Genomic DNA, 18593 nt, shown 5'->3' with positions numbered 1-18593 from the left:
CAGTGAATGCACGTTGTTGCACAAATTTCTCATAATTCTATCCCTAACCCTGACAATAGTTTATTTTTCTAATGCTTTCGTTGTGAGGACACAAAAAGTTTAATTAATTTTAGGATAAAGAATTCATGATCATTATCCACACATCGAAACAAACTACACCCTACCGAGACGAGATTCGAACTTGCAAACCACGCATAGAAAAATGCTCTTGGTCGTTTCGACCAAACGAGCTTCGTTCCATCTCCTGCACATTGTTTTTTATTTTCAGCTAAGGGTATTTAAAATTTGATTAATTTTTTCCGCTGCTGTGCAGAATTTAACAACGTCGCGTGCTGAATGTGACATAGTTTCAATCCGCCCCTGTTTTTCTCTACATCTTTATATCTGCATACATATTAAATGTCATATCCAAGCTTTCCTTTGATTTGACGGAAAATGGTTTTTATTCACTATTATACCCTCTGCCTTTATAATCAGTCGTACTTGATTTCTAAAACAAGATTTACAAATGCCCCAAGATTTTGCCCCAAGAGCATCTTCTGCCGTCGGAAAGGTGGATTGATTGATCTACATTTGACACCACTCATTTGTCGATAAATTCATTTCATGAATCAATTTATTTCCGGAATGCGGAAAACAAGAGTCGTCTGGTAGAATTTAAGGCCCGTTCACACGATCCAATTTTGTCGGATAACACATATAAAGTGAGCCACACATATAAATTGACAATCGGATCCGTCAATCTAAAAAATCGGATGGAAATAGGACTTCCTCAATTTTCATCAGACAAGATCAGAAGAAGCCGACTAGCCAAATTAAATAGATTTGAGAAAAAAGGATAAATATACATCAAAAAATACGATAAATATACATCGATGAATGTCCTGGATAACACAAATGGCCGTTCACACAACTATAAATATCTAAACCATGAAAACGAATATATATATCAACTAAATTTTCTGACCGTCTGAACAAGCAACCAAAAGTCGGAACCGAAACAATCGGTCCGACAAATCGGATCTTGTAAACGGGCCTTTACTGTATTTACATGCCTCGTGGTAGAATTTACGCTCGGTAATTTGCCAACAAATTTACCATCTTTAGAAAATGGTTCGTGTTGTTTTATGAATTATGAGCTAAAATATACAATTGATTGGATTGGGATAAGCATTCAGTGATTGTCAACGCATTTAAACGAGGTTAGTAGTTTTCTTATTGTTCGAGTCGACGAGCCGAGGGAGATGGGACAATTTCCAAACATAATATTATAATGTAGGATATCAATGATAGTTTCAATGATGGTTTTCTTTGCTTGTGCGTCGATGTTGATCAACCCCTGGCAAATGTGTTGATCCAAGTCTGACACTTGTATCAACCATTATGTTTGAGCTAATCTAGATTTTAGTTAGTCAAATTTATACTACATACTCTGATATTCTGATTTAAATTTACAAAACTATTCATTGTGTAACAAAACTAATTCACTGTATAATTCGACTTTACAAAACCATTCATTGTGTAATAGCAAGGCTATAATAATAAGACCAGCTATTCAGACATAAGTGGTATTGATCATGTGGCAAGGCTGCAATGATAAGCAGGTTCTCATCAAATGCACTTAGATCATGGTGCAGATGTAATTAAGGTCAAAAATACATTACTACGGCGTGATCAACCTTACATACATGTACAATTTCTAAGGTAATTTTTCTGAAAGTTTACACCCAACTGCATAGCTTTTAAAGGGAAATGTGGATACTAGACCTACCCCTGTGAACAGACTTGCATATTGTTCCACCAATGTGCTTATAATAAAAATGTTACCTATGCTACAAGAGTAAACAAAAACCTCGAGCTTGGGAAAGTAAAGTCGTCTTAAAGCAAATGTAATTGTTAGTGTGACCTTCATTAGTACACGACCTCATCATGTTACCAGATGATATATTCCAGATATGTTTGACAGGAAGATTGTACGAGTACTTCCGAGAGTTGATAAATAACAAAAATGAGGTTGAACTAAGACTGGAGGGCATGAGGACGATCTATAGACCCTTAACCTGCCAAGATTAGTTGCTAATGATGAAGTTAGAAGTGTTCTTCAGAATGAAGAGTGGATATGTCTGAGAAAGGAGTCTGTCAAGTTTTTGTTTCAGTTTGCTTACAAGATCATAGAGTGTGAGAATATGCGTGACAAATTTGGGGAGAACAGTGTCAGAGCATGCAGCAATGGGGCCTTTTTTGTAATCAATTGTTTTTTCTGGATTATTTGATGCACATATATAAATATCAGCTCTCCCTCCCCCTCTTGAGCTGTAGAAACAACAGAGGAATAAAATTGATGAGTTATAGAATAAGGTATGGAAAAGAGTCGTGGAAGATAGAAAAATGACAGAAGTTGGCATTAGTTAACATCATTTTGCTTTCATGTGAAGACTATTATATATATATCTATATATATATATATATATATAGACTTTCATCTGAATAGCTATTATATATATATCCCTCTATACTTGTAATTCAATATTGTCTGATGATGTCTTGAGAGTCAAGACGAAACATTACACTTTTAGATAAATATTTCGTTTTATGCATTAAATGGCTCTTTTAAAAGCACTTTGCTGGGCTTTGATAATTATATTTAAACTACGCTTTCCGCCTGGTATATCCCTGGTCACAATTCATGTGAAGAGTTGGTCAAATTTAAGAAATTTTATGTGTGTATGTGAGGCAGTTTGTGTAAACGTACATGCAACATTGCATACTAGCTGTGAATTGTGGCATTGTTTACAGGTATGATAATTGGGGGGAGGGCAATATTCATATTACATTCATTTATAATCAGTAAAAAACAATGGATTTCAAAAGAAACTAATACAGCATACTATGCATATATGAATATTGGCCACCCAATTATCGTTCTAGGGGGCATTCCTGATTGTTGATCCCTATTTTTATATTTCTTGATCCATGTGCCATCTTTGTCATAATATGATAATTATTATCTAGCAACAGTAAAATAGTAATTTTAGCCATATTATTTCTTAATTATACCGGCTTCATGTTTAGGATGACAAAAATGGCAGCCATTCCATTATTTTAAAACATTTAAAATCACCTTGTTTTTTACAAATACTTGAAAGCTATGTCAAGAACATCTGTTACTAAAGATTTTTTAAACATGCACAGAGCTTGTACATATTTGATTTGTTTGCTATATATCAATTATTATTATTTATTATCAATTATTAATTATTATCAATCATTATTTGTCAGCTTATTTAGTTCAGTAGTTACTCACAACCGTGAATTTCTCTCAAACAATCTGTAAAACATTAATTTGCCTCTTCTACTACGTAACAAGCTTCAATTAAAAAGTTGGGTTGGAGAAAATAAATCTGAAGGATTGGAACATTTATAACACTTTTATAATTGATTGGCTGTAGTAGGAATTCCAGTACAGTATTTTAGCCTGGCTGCTCACGCAGTCATGCCATGGAAACCTTCCAATGCTCACTCACTGCAAAAACAATAGATTTGTGAGAAAAAGACAAATGGGAATGTTCTTAAATATGCATAGCCTTTATTTGTTCTTAAAATGTGCTGTATAATAAATCTATTTTCGAAGCACTCGTTACTCAGGAGTGTTTAAGCGCAGAACACCTTGTCATATTCTAAGTGAATTTGTGAGAAGAAAGGTTTGGAGCAAGTAGTGAAAAAACCAGATGAGGCTGAATAATTTATTTCATATTTATGAAATATTTTGATTGACCGTGCTTTGTTTTTTTGCCAAACTCTACAAGCTCACGATAAATTTATTGAATAAAGTCAGTGATGATAACATTTCTCTATTACAAAAAACAGTGGCATGACGAATTTGACTACTACATAGTTAATCAATATTGTCTGTTCGATGCATAATTCCACGAAAGCATGTTTGTCTTTTTAATAGGAGTTCATTAAATTCGTTGGCATGAAGCTTTATTTCACCTACTTAAAGCCATGGATATTTTTTCTTGCTGCCTTCCGCTTTTTCATGGAAGGCTCAGAAGAATCCTTCATTGCACCGTCAGCTTGGTTTTACATTAAATCCTTGGGAGAGGACAAGGTATTTCTCGGTATTGTCCTATCTGCATTTCCAGTTGCTGCTGTTATCTCGCTTCCGATCCTTGGGAAAATCGCAGACAAATACGGAAACCATCGAACGATTATCATCGCATGTTTTGCTCTCAAGGTCGCATCAAATGTTTTGTACGCTGTTCCCATTTCAGTCTATTGCCCTTTGTTCGGTCGATTATTTAGCGGGATCGCTGAAGGATCTGCAGGAGTATTAAATGGAAAGGTGGTTGAATATACAAGCGAACTATACAGAGCTAAGGTATTCTTAATCCTCGATGGGCTATATACTGTCGGCTCGTTGTTTGCACCAGCGGTTAGTGCGTTTTTAAACTTTAATGCCAATGTTTTAGGCTGGAAAATTAATGCTGGAAATGCACCTGGTATTGCAAATGCTTTTCTTTTTTCCATTTTCCTGTTTGCTTCTCTATGTCTGCCGCTAGAGTTTGGCACACAAAAAGTACTTAACTATGAAGCAGATCAAGGCGAATGGGAGCTGACAAAAATTAGTAAGAAAAATTTTGGCTCTCTGTCTACTGTGTTAATGCTCTACTATCTCGTGTTTTCTGCCGTATTCTACTCTGTAACGGTTACATTTTTCGTTCCACTGCTCGCGCAAGAAAATTTTCACTTAAGAATGATACATCTACAGATGCTTTTTCTTGTCAGTGCCATTTTTTGGATCGTCCTGATACTATCGTGTTATATTGCTTCAAAATACTTTGATGCAAGATTTCTTATGGCTTTCTCTGTACTTACTCAACTCGCTCCTATGTGTTTGCTTGCTTTCATCGGTTTTCACTGGGACTCTGGAATGAACACATCAGGCGGTTACATTCTTATTCCTTACATTTGCTTAGGTGCGCCATACTTCGCTTTTGCTCTTGGAAGCACTCTCTTATCTAAGATAACAAACCCAAAAGAAACCTCATTTTACCAAGGCTTGTTGTTTTCGGCCAGTCATTTTGGATTCGTGGCAGGTCGTATCACTGCCCCATTTATGTTTCACAAAAACCTTATTCTATTATATTGTGGGCTATTGTTTCTAACGTGGATAGCTGGAGCGATTTGGTTTGCGTTTGAATATAAAAATTTACGCTCGAAAACTGTGATGGGAAAGTCGATGAGAAGATATATTGGTTGAAGTCAGAGGTAGATTGGTTAATCAATGTTCAATAATTTTTTAGTTTATTCTTCAATACAACTAATGTTTATATATAGCTAATCACACTTCAAAAGCAATTTGTTTTGTAAAATTTTGAAAATTGAGGACTGTTATTGCACTGTTATGAAGGTACTTTTCTAATTTAAAAAAGGGATATCTTAATATACTTTATTTTGACTAAGGCCCTGATTATATGGAGGCGATCTGGCCCGGATATCAAGCTAGCCCGATGATTTCAAGGGATTGAAAGGAGCCAAAACTTCAAGGTTTAAAATTACAACTGTTTGCGAATCATTACACGTCACTCCGGTTGTAATTCTCAAATTATGGCTAATTGGTAGTTTTAATTTTAAATGTTTTGAGAAGTTATTAAATCAGAATATCATGAAATTGCTTGAGAAGATTTATCGGATGATAAGTATTGAATCGTTTCCATTTACCAAAATCATTTAACGCTTGGCTGAATCCCTGCTACCGGGCTCATGTAATCAGCCCCTAAAGGCCGGATGAAGCGCAACTTAACGCCTAGATCAACTTGATTATGAGCATATAAACACGTTTATTGAATAGCGTAACTATTTTAATCATTTATCAAAAAGGTTATAGAAAACAATTTAGAAACGAATAAAGCAACATAAATTTTATTTTACGACGCTTCGATGCATTCATCGTTAGCAAGTATTGTTTACAAATAGTAATGATTTTAAAAAAGCAGCTGTTTGCAAGATAACATTTGCAAATAGCCAATCATGTGCTTTCCGTAATTGATTTAAATAATTTAAAATCATTATGTATAAAGCATTGCTTGAAAATGTTGCATGAAGCATCGAAACATCGCTGCACAATAAAATTTATATCGCTTTTTTTGTATATACACTATTTTAATTAGCTCAGAGTATAAAGTAAATGGTTTGAACCCGGGAGTATCGTTACATGTTACAACGTCAGTCAACAACAACAAAAACAGACCTTCTCAGGACTATACCAACCTGGACGATCTACATTTACAAACTTGTAACTCAGAGTATGTTACCGGAGGTTGAAAAAGCCGAAAGCGCGTTTAAATGAAACCTGTGTCCAAAAATGAATACGTATTTGAATGCTGGTGGAACTTGGAGTAAGCTGCTTAGTGATGATTTGATTAGCACCTTGTATTTGAACTGGTTTAATTGTGACGTTTAAGGGTCATGTTGTTCGAATCATAACTGTCGTGTTAATTTTTCATCGCTTATATATAATATCCAATATTTTGGGTATAATTTTTTTTCTTCGATGATGAACATGCATGCGTTGGCATACTTGGCATACCTTAATTGATATGACCTTTTTCGCACATCAAACGGCTTCTCCGTCTTTCCCTCTCTTGCGCTGTTGTTGTTTAATGAGAAATTAAAGAGGAAATTTATCTTATTTTCAACATTTATTTAATAGTAAATTGTTTAGCCACTTGATTGTATTTGAATTAACACATGGTTAACTTTTTAAGTGCTAGTAATGCTATCAATGTAATTTCGATGAGATCACGCTGGTTTATTTTAATTTAAATTGTAATATGAAATTGGATGAGAGAATCGAGAACATTTTGTTTTATACAATGTCTATAAATCAAGTATATTTGTTCTGTGTTCATACAAAATAAAATGTTGCACCACTACGTTTTTGAAACTTTGAAAACTGCAAAGGTGCTATACTATTTATAAAGATAACATTTTCCCACACAATCACACCCTTTATGTAAATGTATTTTGTAAATGGTCATGCTTTGCTAATGCCTTGCCAAACATCACGTTCATGCAATTTATTTGCTGTCTTCATGTGGAAAGTGCATGATATTATGAAAATGTCCACAGTACATATCAAAGGGTCGAAAGGTTGTGCGCTCAAACTGCCAGATATAGTGATAAATGGTGCCCAGTGCTCTCTACGTTTTGCATGAACGAAATCCGTTTGAATAAACAAGTACAAGCAACTTTGTAGCAGGCTACTAAGAGTTACTACGTTGTGTAGTAACACACCTAAATCAAAATATCATTCATCACAAATGCTAACTTAATGTAAAATACAAACTTTTATTTATTTCAGACATGTTTCGGCAATTTTGTGCCATCGCCAGTGCGAAAAAAATGCGCTAGGTTACATTAATGTTGTGTACTACATAAGATATTTTGTTGAGAGACGCATCAGGCAACAACACTCTCTTTTTATAGTAAATGTAAATTAAGATCTCTAGCTCACTAATAAATCATAGTAGCACTACTACTAAGGTGAAAAACAGTCACGTGAAACTCGCATGTGGAACGCTTCAATACTTCATATGGCCACGTATACAGTACGTTCGTGTCGCTTACTCCTATTAGCATCTCTTGTTTCTCGCCCAAATCTCAAAAGGTTTTAATGGATTCCTCTGTTCGCCTAGTAACTAAGCTCCGAAATATTGTCGTTAATAATTTGCTTCTGATTCTAATCATTGTTGGGGTTGTGTGTGGTTTCATCATTGGCCTTCCATTGAATAGCCATGTTCAAAGTTCTCGTTATGATTTCGAAGAAAGGAAAAAGATTGTCATCTTGGTCGGGTTTGTAGGCGAAATATTTGTTCGACTCCTGAAGCTTCTTATAATCCCATTGATCATCACCAGTATTGTGCTTGCTGTCGCTTCGCTGGACACCGCAACTACAGGAAAACTTGGTCGACGCACGGTGATTTATTATTTAGGAACGACATTTATCGCCGCTATTATTGGTGTAATACTGGTGTTGAGTATTCGCCCAGGAGATACCGCAGTGCAGCATGAGAAATCGCAACCAAGACATGTCAATGCGATGGACTCCATATTGGATCTGATAAGGTTTGGATGCTTTATAAATGTTGTGCCTTTATATTAAATTGTTTTTTAAGCGACTTTTAATTTGACATAAGCTACCATTGGGATAATTACAATTATTAACTGTATTTCCATGAACTTCGGAAAGCACTTAGAGCTGTAACGTCATTTTCAACGTAGCCAGCATTGCTTTTGTCGCTTCAAAGCATGCATACGAGCCGCAAGTATATTATTTATTTTACATGATATATAAACTAATGCAAAAACTATCGAGAAAATTAAAAATGGTGATCAAATTTGTTAAATAACCTCCCAAAGAAATGCATTCTGTCATTATGAGGTAGTCATTGTCACGCATCATAAAATAATCATGATATAGCTAAAGGGCGTTAGAATAAAATGCGGAAGCCGATACTTATTAAACTTCACAATGTAATAAAGCTGACAACAGTTTATATTGGAGTTTCAGATTTGAGTACGACTACCGCTACGTTTAGACCGTGAGGGATCTGGGTTCGATAAACAAGTTGTACTTGTAGTCTAGTAAATTTTTGTTAAGATGATTACTACGAGTACGAGAACAGCTAACTCAACTTTATTGCTTTATTTCTTTTTAAATTGTTCAGTAATAAGTACATTTTTAAGCATTCATTACTCAAGACTGTGTAAGCGTAGAAAACCGTGTTGTTTAGTGTCCCTTTCGTATTGGCATTACGATCATACAATACGCAGCTGAACAATTGAACGACGAAGCTTTTCATATTCTTGGTGAATTTGAAAGAAAAAAGCTTTCGAGCAAGTAATAAAAATACCTGATGTACGTGGCTGAATCATCAATTTCATATTTAATGAAATATTTTGTTTGTCCGTCATTTTGTTTTGGTTTTTGCCAGACTCAGTACGTTCATTAGATTTTATGGAATAAAATTAGTGATATTGTTTTTCTTTGACAAAAAACAACAGCTCGAGAAACAGAAAGCACCATATCGACAGGCAATTGTGTACACACAATAGGCAAAAATGAAAACGATTCAATTGAAAATAAATGAAACTGCAATAAGAATCGAGATAACACTTAAAATATATGCCACATCTTTTCAGTAGCTCAGTAGAATATGCAGGCATGCAGGCAAAAATGCAGGTAAACAGTGCTTTCGTTTTGTGAAAATGTATAAAGTTAGGACAAAAATCAAACAGAAATTGCTTTTAACAAACGCATATTCCAATCTGTATAAAAAAAGTCAATTTAAGAGGGTCATGCTAATATTTCATCACTGGTATAACCACAATAACAGAAAATATGATTGCTGCTCGTTCAGTTTGATTATTTAAATTCTCTTAACCAAAGGAAATGGTTGGAATCAACATGGCTTCTTTTACATAGCTCATTTGCCAATTCACAAATAAAAGAAAAACGGATATCAAGACAAAAAATTTTTGACAAAGGCCAATTGGAATGAGGTTCGAACAGACGTAAATGCTACTTAATCTATCAAACTACTACATGACAGTAGGTGAGTTTATGACATGGTTGGTGAGTGCGTACGATTTTTATGCACGAGTCTCACTCGTTGGTTTTCAATCTTTCTCAACAAGTGCATAATAAAAATCGTACAAACGAACCAACCATGAAGTAATCTTTTTATCATACGAGTATTGAAATTTAGATTATAGTGAAATTTTCGTCAAAGAGATGGCACAATTTTAAACACTTTAAAACAACCACCTAATTTGTATGAAAAAATACAATAACACAATTAAATTGTTTATCGAGAATAACTAGTTTCTCCGCCGTTTATGTCTGGACATTATGAAAGGCAATTCCTCTCTTACAAAGGAACTAGGTTCGTTGTTTACTTTTTTTTTCTTTCAGAAGGTAGCGTAATACACTTGCTTAGATATTTATTAAGTTGCTTGACGGGAATATTGTTCATGCTTCAAAAGTCATGTTTCGACGATGAAAATTACTGAAGAAATCCAATGTCCTGCTGTTTGTGTTATTTTTCTTTCATTTATATTGAATTAGCTTACGGATATTGTCTTGGCAAATTGCAAAGCTATTGATAAATGAAATCAAAAAATATTGTTTTTGTTTTCTTTAATTTTAATGCTGTTCACCATTCGTGATAAAACTTGATATGCATTTTGTTACTAGTGAAAAAATGTTATATCCAATCAGAATGCAGATACGTTTTTCACTAGTGAAGAACAATGATATGCCCAATCAGGTGCTCGGAAATTATTGGCATATGATTTTTATTTCACCGTTTGGTTGCGGATAAATTTTAATACGCGTACGATAATGGTTTTAAGACTACACAAAATTACCAAATTAAATCAAGATGTTATCATGTCACTTGACCCAACAATTGTGATGATTATTGAACTTGAACAATTAATTAGTGTTATATGTTCTGACTCGGATGTCCAGTTAAAATTCACGCTTGCATGAGCTCGAAATGGAAGTAGAAAGATAACGTGTTCTAAAACCAACAGTGATGTAACGCAAGATGATGTTGATAGTATCAACTAAGTTTAATGGAGCAAGCTGCATAACAGCAATAAATGTCGTTATCGTATGCGATATGGATATAATCAAATTGATAAGAGAATAACTTGAAAGGTTAGATCGAAAAACTAGAAAACTTTTTACAGCATACACTCTTCGTCGATAAGGATAGTAGGAGATGTTGATCGACTGAGCGTGACGAAATGGTGTGAAAGCTGTACATTTATCAGTTTTGAATATGGTATGGAAATAGAATCGAATAGATTGTAAGCGTATAATTAGGCGAGTTTGATTAACCTAGCTTGAGGACTTGAGGTCTTTACGGGTAATCGGGCTGAAGTGTTTCTGTACAGACTGAACCGGTACGGCCAATTGGCCATTGCACTTTAAAAAGAAATCAGTCGCGGGCGCAACTGAATATATGAACATTCATCACCCAACCCACCCCCAGTTCACGTTCTAGTTGAACCCCTGACTGAATGATGCAATCCTTATCGCTGCCATAAATGATAAAGTAATTCCAGTAACACAGTACATATTGAACAATGAAGAAATGGATGAATGAGCTGATGTCATGTAGACAGACTTATGAAGTTGTTCATTCCAATAGAGGCACATTCCTACGGGACAGTCTTTCGCCTTTGCTGTTTGTTTTGATTATGCTTTTACTTTCGTTTGTGTTGAGAAGAGTATGAAAGTGGATCGAGAGAAAGAGACTTTAGAAATTTAATGATCTCTTGTTTATGGATGAACTTTTATCGAAATCCGTTTAAAAACATGATCTCGGACAGTACGTACATACTGTGAGCTAAGATACAGAGATGGAATATTGTGGGAAAAGTGTGGGGTGCTGGTGATGAAACGTGAGAAGATAATTAGCTACACGGTTAAAAAAATGTGTTGTCAGAAATGTGTTATCCAGTCAAGTGCTGGAGGAGATTGAGGATAGAGAGCATATATGTATTTAGGTATACTAGAAACAGATCAGAGGAGAATAAAACGTATAGGATTTGATAATAAATAAACATACACACTGAATGAAATACATACTAGACTAAATTGAGGGGAAAGAATAAAGTCATGGCAGCCAGTACACGGGCAGTTATAGTTTTAAGATATAGTGCTGGATTCATTGAGTGATACCTTAATGAATTTGAGGGAATTGGAAATGAATGTTTAAACTGCCTTTGTAAGATGTGTAATCAAAAGGGTGGGAAATGTTTGCGTATTAAAAATTGAGAAAAGTTAAATATCTCTGTAAAGAAGTGATTTAACGCATGCAATTCTAATATTGAAGTCCCTTCATGTGTTCTTTGCAAATGGAATGAGAAAGCTGCAACGTACAATTTCAAATAATAAGCACTTTCAACACTAACTTGTATATCCTCGGTGCAGTGACAAATAAAAAAAAACATTTCTTGGATGTTTTTTTAATGTGGTGGCATGCTCTCAAGATATTCTCGAGAGTGTATTCCAACAAGTTTATCGTTGCCAATTAAAAGAATAATTTATTAAATAAAATGACATAAACAATTTAATGTTGTAAGAAGTCACCATTTACTTTCATAGAACTTTGTGCATGCTAGAATGTTTTATGACAGAAAATACAGCTGCTCTCGCTTTTGCATTTTTTCTTTGAACCATCCACCATAATTGACCTGATTTTCTATCCTAAGGAGAATGTGTTGAGAAGCATGATCCGCGATGAAATGAAGCATCTCCATACCAGTGATATGTTGTTTTTTCCTTCGTGTAGGAATCTCTTCCCTGACAATTTGGTGGAAACCACATTTCGTACGGTAAATAGCTTTTGTCATTTAGATTAGTCTTGCTTACTTGACTCAAATAAACAGCAAAAAATGCAACAATTGTTCTATGTTAAGTAAAGAGAAATGGGATTTTGTTCTCGATTTTACTTTTGTTGCATTATGGTCATGGTAACAGCGACGTTTTAACTTATAGTCGGAAACTACCTACAAAGATCACGTCAACTCTCTTTATAACACCACGATTCCAGTTCGTGATATCCGAGGTAGCCCAGGCAACCTTTCAAAGTTTTTGGAAAATAACCTCTATGATCCTTGGAGTGTTAATGAAACGTCCACCAGCGTTCGTATAATTAAGAAAAATTCCAAAAAAGTTTGGGCGAAGATCGAGAAGACAGATAGAATGAACGTTTTGGGAATGATCACGTGCTCCATTGCATTTGGTATTGCATTGAGTAATCTCGGACCTGAAGGTCGTCCAGTCAAAGAATTACTTGATGTCTGCCTAAAGATTGTTATGATGTTGATTAACGCCGTTATGTGGTGAGCTTCATTTTGTATGGTGTATATGGTATATATAGCTATATGTGTGTGTGTTCCATATAACGAAATGATGTAGTTCGCTTGGAATATAAGTAAAAGAAGATGAAAAAAGTTTTACAACGTCAATGATTGCGCCTGCATGCTTTATTCTAAGCTTTACAGTTCACGAACCGTGCAATCATGATTTTTGTCTAGGTTTGTCCACTAATAAACACCGTTGGTCTAAGAGTTTACTGACATTTCGGCATCCTTATGGGGAGTCATTCTAACACCAACAGTCAATGTCAGGACTGCACTAACTTGGATGATCACATATGCTTCGATTTAAGGATACTCCACGACTAAACCATTCACAAAATCGACCTGTGTTACAACAAAAACTGGTTTTTGTGGCAGTATTAGTTAAATGGATAAAAAACAGTAAATGATAAAAAAGACATGCATTGATTTCTCGAATGTTTTGTCCTTTCATTATGTCAGTTAAACGAAACTTCGTACTAATAGTAATCACACAGCCACTTCTTTAATGTAACTCATAAGCCATGTGCTCTAGTGCATACATGCACGCTAGCACACTAAAATTTTGTTTGTGCTCGGTTTCAGGACATCTCCTTTTGGCATATGCAGTCTGATTGCTGGCAAGCTTGTTGATATGGAGGACATTGGGAAGACCTTCGAATCGCTTGCATACTTGATCGTGACGACCATCACTGGCATCGCTATCCAGGCTTTGATCGTTTACCCTGCGATATATTTTATTTTCATTCGAAAGAACCCTTTTCGATACCTGTTCAATATGCAAGCAGCTGCTTACACGGCGTTTGGAACAAGCTCGAGGTAGAGTGTTGTTGTCAGTTACAATAGGTGCTTTGCCTGAAACTGTTTATGCGATTTGAGCTACAACCATCTATGCTTAAACTGAACTTGCTGGTTAAACCATATTAGGACTATCCGTGCACAGGTACTTAGTCTCAGTGAGATTGCTGTTGCATGAATTTTGCTATGGCCGCTTTTTTCCGAAATACTTATTTGTAAGTGATGGCAACTTTAAGCTATTATGTATAATAGGCTATTTCAATAAGACTTGTCAACTTTTTCTGCGTGGAGAAATCCGAGAAATTGTCGGAAAACCACGACTTGTACCATAGGAGCATTGCATTAACCTGCAAATAGACTACAAACAGGTTAGTATGATGCTTTTTATGTTGCAAGTCGTGGTTTTCAGATTAAGACCTAAAAAATTCTGTGCTTTCTGTCTATTCACTTCAGCGCTGCGACTCTGCCTGTAACTTTGAAGTGTGTGAAAGAACTAAACAAAGTTGACACAAGAGTTGCTCATTTTGTTTTACCAATTGGAGCAACAGTGAATATGGACGGCACAGCTTTGTACGAGGCAGTAGCTTGCATTTACATCGCACAACTGAACGGCTACAGTTTTGGCATCGGGAAGGTCTTGATTACAGTGTGAGTATATGTATACGTATTTTACTTTTTGTGATAACACACACATGTGTCTACGCCGTGGAGAACATATAGAAATTAACCTGATCTTTTTCTTGAAAAAGCATTTGTTTCTCCGAATAAATTTTATGCATTTCTTTTTTATCATATACATAGGATATGGTATATGGTGTTGAAATGAAAAGTCTGCCTGTCTTTCTTCGTTTTCCCCCACCCCATCTCGATTTGATGTTGGGTTGTTTATATTTGTGAGGATTTGAGGGAGTGCTGTAGTCACACTATTTCGGATTAATGCGGCTTTCAGCTTATTTGAGTTATATTTATTTGGAGTCCAAATATTTTTTCTGACCATATTTATCGCCGTCACGACTATGTTCGAATATTTTATCGCGTTACTTTTAGCAGGGACAAAAGTTTCGCCAAACCGTAATGAAACTGTTTAAACGTAACGGAAACGGTATAGTTTTGTACCGTTTTCAAACTGCTACGGATAGGCATACCGTTTTCAGACTATTACGGTTAACGTTACGGTTTCATATTTTTTCATACCGGCGTCGTGTGAACAACCCCCCAAACCGTAAGAGTTTTGCATCGTTTTCAAAATCTACCGGTATCGGGTGAACGGGGTCATAGTCTATCATGCAATATCACAAATGAGTACACGATTTCTCGTTATAGCATGCTTTTAAAAAGTGAATTCATCCATTTCTTTGCTATAATTACTGTGCTTCTATAACTGACTGTTGCTTTGTGCATTTTATCACGCCATGCAATAGCTTGAAATCTTTCTTCTTGTAGCTTAACATCTGCTGCTGCATCAATTGGAGCTGCTGCAATTCCATCTGCTGGATTGGTTACATTGATCATGGTACTAGAAGCTGCTGGCTTACCTACTACTGATGTGGGATTACTGTACTCAATTGACTGGTTTTTGTAAGTATGCATATATTCTCTTGTGGTTAAAAAAATTGATCTAAGCTGATGATCTTACAATTTATAGCTACTGGAAATTTAATAGTAATTCAAAGATGCATTTTCATTATCGTGTCAAAAGTATAGCCATCGATTATTTCGCCTGAAAATGGCTTGAAAATGGCATATTATTATCCGGGCTTTGTTTTTAGCTGTACATCTTAAAACCCTAAAATTTGAAAGTCTCTTTCACGATGAGCGTATACTACATGGTTGTTCTCCAATGGTCCTATATATTCGTGAACATGCGCGCATGGTAGTCATTTGACACAAGCAAATTAATCGTTTTGAATTATATTCTTGACTTATTTTTACGATAAAAAACGTTTTAGATAAGATTTTCATTATAAGACTTTTGTTTCCATTAAAACAGGAAATCTTCCGGCTAACATAGATTAAGTTCAAGTGAAAATTATGTAAAAAAACTATTTAGTTTCTAGAACCTTGTCTGAAGTAGTCCTATACGTGTTAAGAGCAGAACGTCCCTCTTGATAAAAACTTATTCACTTAATCAAAAAGCATTAACCATAAAACAGAAATAGATTTGCCAGAACTAGATTTGCGCCCAGGGATATTTTAAAGATTTTATATTGGGAGGCCATTAACATCAAAAAGACCTGTGAAGCGCGAGCCATGTGGCAGAGCCATGTGTTATGAAATTAGCATGCCGACTTGTGCCGGCATGCCGACCATGTGTTATGAAATTAGCAGGCCATTAACATCAAAAAGACCTGTGAAGCGCGAGCCATGTGTTATGAAATTAGTATGCCTACTTTTTATCTGTAGTAAAATATTTGAAATACCAATCACGAAAAACATCAAAAAGGGGGTGGGATATTTTTCATGTGGAGGCAAAATGCTCCCTCCGTATTTCAGGGCCTTTTTTAGTCAAACTTATGCAAAAGTCTGGCTAACTTTACTTGTGTTTTAGAGATGAAAAATATAGGGAAAACGCACAAAAAAATCAAATTTCATTTATCAGAAGTAATTTTGAAAAAAGTAAAGTGCAACATTTACGTCAATATCAGATTCCGAAAGTAAATAATGTCCATGCGCAAATACATCATAGTTTCTGAAAAAGCACTATATAGCTATATAAAACATTTCAAGGGAACGGCAATTTTCTTTAAAATAAACATGTTTTGGCATGCTTTTGCCATCTTCAGTAGCTCCAAGGAATCATGATAATATGTATTTGCAGCTATATTTATATCATTTAACTAAGTAGTATCGAATTAAATTAATTAATTAAATTGATAATTAATGAAATTAATAGTATAAATATATATGAATATAGTTTTAAAATATACCTTGATTTGCGCATCAGCAAATCTATCTTGCATTAGCAATCTTGTGTTCAATTGTCGTAAAAACGCATCAGAATGCAAAACTTCTTTTCTAACTTCCGACATTACTGAGGCACTATCGGAATCGTACAGTAGCTTTAGCCAGACATAGATGTTCCACAAACCGGTTTTTATACATTATAATACTAAGGGTTTTATAAATTAATTTTTATTTGCCTTTGGATATGAGTTCGGAATTAAGAGTGTTCTTTAAAAGGCCTGCGTGGTGGAATGTTAAATGTTGTTCTGTGTTTGTCTTGTAGGGATAGATTTCGGACCGCTTGTAACGTTACAGGAGACGCAGTTGGTTGTGCGGTTATTGAAAAGTTCTCACACGCTGACTTCCTCGACAATTCTGCCAATGTTGCCTACACAAATCCCAGTGCTACGGAAGCGATATTGTGATAACATAAAAAATTAACAATCACTGTTTTGTCGATTATGAATGAAGAAAGTGCCCATTTTCTTGTCATGTAATGTTACACATTTACGAGTGACGTGTGCCTATTTGTCTTTTATTTGGTTTATGTATATTGAACCTCTTATCAACATAAGTGGAAATTTTTAAAGTGAGCAATTCTGTTGGCAATTTATTCAATGATGGCAGAGTAAATTCCTCTTTGTTTTGAATACGTCTTTGTGTGACATATAGAGAAGTTGTTTGCCTTTCATTGCATTTTTTTCTGTAATTGTTTCCGCTAATACTCCTTTGTTTAAATTTTGCAGGCCATTTGTTGAGAAAAACTGAAAAACTTTTTTGCATGAATCCTAGTCAGATAAAATGGACAAATCGCTGTCGCGTTTTAATGGGGTATTCCTGCTGCTGTCTCAAAGATATTCGTTTGTTTCTTCGAAAAATACTTTCAGGCATGTATTCTTAAAGTCTTGTTGTAATCTCTAGTATCTAGCTGCCAGAACCCTGTATTTGTAAGAGTTGCTCTCTGCATTTCGCATTATGATCAAGGTGTTTCTGTAAATATGGTCACATGGGTATCTAGCTGCCATTTTTGTTCCAAAAGTACCTCCAGTTTTGCCATGTTTTTGGAGGCCATTGAGCTGTACAATGAACTGGAGGTAGGAAGAGGTCTGGGTACCGTTGTCAAATTGGTCAAATCAGTGAACTATAATATCAACTGGAATGATTACTTCGCCGCCATCTTTGAAGCCAGCATGATGCCAGCTTGCAGGTAGCTCCAGTCCCTTTTGTAAAAAATATGGCATTTTTATATTCATAAAATTTCAAAAGTACACCTTGCGTTTACTTTTCAAGATACTATTATATTTAAATAATATTAGTCAAACTGGCAGAATGTCTAAAAGAATCGGCCAAAACTTATAGTACTGCTGAATAATGTTAAAGCAAAGACAAAAATTACCAAAAGTCCGCGCGATTTTTTGTTGCTTTTTCTGCGTTTTAGAAAGTTTCAGGCATACCTAAACGTTAATCCACCAAAATATTATAGTTCCATGGTAAATACACAATCCTACCAAGTTTCGTAAAAATTGAGCAATTTGCAAAGAAGAAAAGTGTGTTTTTAAGAGCATTTTCACTACAACGTAGGCAAATTCATTGCAAACCTTTGAATCCACTCATCCTAAATAAATTTTCATTACAAGACTCTTTCGATGCTACTGATGCTATTGAATATATACCAAAAGATCTATTTTCCCAAGGTTATAAGTTTGTCTCTTTTGATGTTGAATCCCTTTTCACCAACGTGCCTTTGCGTAAAACCATCAACATTGTACTAGATCGCATTTACAAACAAAATATTATTAATACCACACTCCGAAAATCAACACTCAAAAAACTTATTATTGATTCATGCACCAAAACTATATTTTCTTGCAACGGTATTTTTTATGGACAACTTGACGGGGTTTCCATGG

The 18593-nt window shown here is 35.1% G+C and overlaps 2 protein-coding genes and 1 long non-coding RNA gene across 5 annotated transcripts; all 3 read left to right on the top strand.

Moving 5' to 3' along the window:
• The first annotated feature begins 611 nt into the window (after window positions 1–611).
• Window positions 612–5662, top strand: LOC124447449 (tetracycline resistance protein, class H-like). 2 transcript variants are annotated; one of them, XM_046998372.1, is made up of 3 exons: window positions 612–1202; window positions 3956–5271; window positions 5467–5662. In XM_046998372.1, exon 2 carries the CDS (start codon window positions 3977–3979, stop codon window positions 5261–5263), a length of 1287 nt encoding a protein of 428 aa, XP_046854328.1. In that variant the 5' UTR covers window positions 612–1202; window positions 3956–3976; the 3' UTR covers window positions 5264–5271; window positions 5467–5662. The 2 variants fall into 2 exon arrangements, with proteins under 2 accessions (XP_046854328.1, XP_046854327.1); XM_046998371.1 differs by lacking the exon at window positions 5467–5662 and having other exon boundaries at window positions 3956–5408.
• A 1024-nt stretch (window positions 5663–6686) lies between these two features.
• Window positions 6687–17333, top strand: LOC124447448 (excitatory amino acid transporter-like). Of its 2 annotated transcripts, XM_046998369.1 has the most exons (7): window positions 6688–8130; window positions 12372–12414; window positions 12578–12924; window positions 13528–13761; window positions 14194–14388; window positions 15184–15318; window positions 16967–17333. In XM_046998369.1, the coding sequence occupies exons 1-7, from the start codon at window positions 7679–7681 to the stop codon at window positions 17106–17108; spliced, it is 1548 nt and encodes a 515-aa protein (XP_046854325.1). In that variant the 5' UTR covers window positions 6688–7678; the 3' UTR covers window positions 17109–17333. The 2 variants fall into 2 exon arrangements, with proteins under 2 accessions (XP_046854326.1, XP_046854325.1); XM_046998370.1 differs by lacking the exon at window positions 14194–14388 and having other exon boundaries at window positions 6687–8130.
• On the top strand, window positions 8656–9515 carry LOC124447451. Its single transcript, XR_006948728.1, has 2 exons — window positions 8656–8923; window positions 9455–9515. It is a non-coding gene; the product is annotated as an uncharacterized LOC124447451 (long non-coding RNA).
• Window positions 17334–18593: the final 1260 nt, after the last annotated feature.

Source organism: Xenia sp. Carnegie-2017, unplaced genomic scaffold, assembly GCF_021976095.1.
Source record: "Xenia sp. Carnegie-2017 unplaced genomic scaffold, XeniaSp_v1 HiC_scaffold_22, whole genome shotgun sequence".
Classification (NCBI taxonomy): domain Eukaryota; kingdom Metazoa; phylum Cnidaria; class Anthozoa; order Malacalcyonacea; family Xeniidae; genus Xenia; species Xenia sp. Carnegie-2017.
Note: the sequence above shows the minus strand (reverse complement) of the source record. Positions and strands in the feature narration are given on the sequence as shown.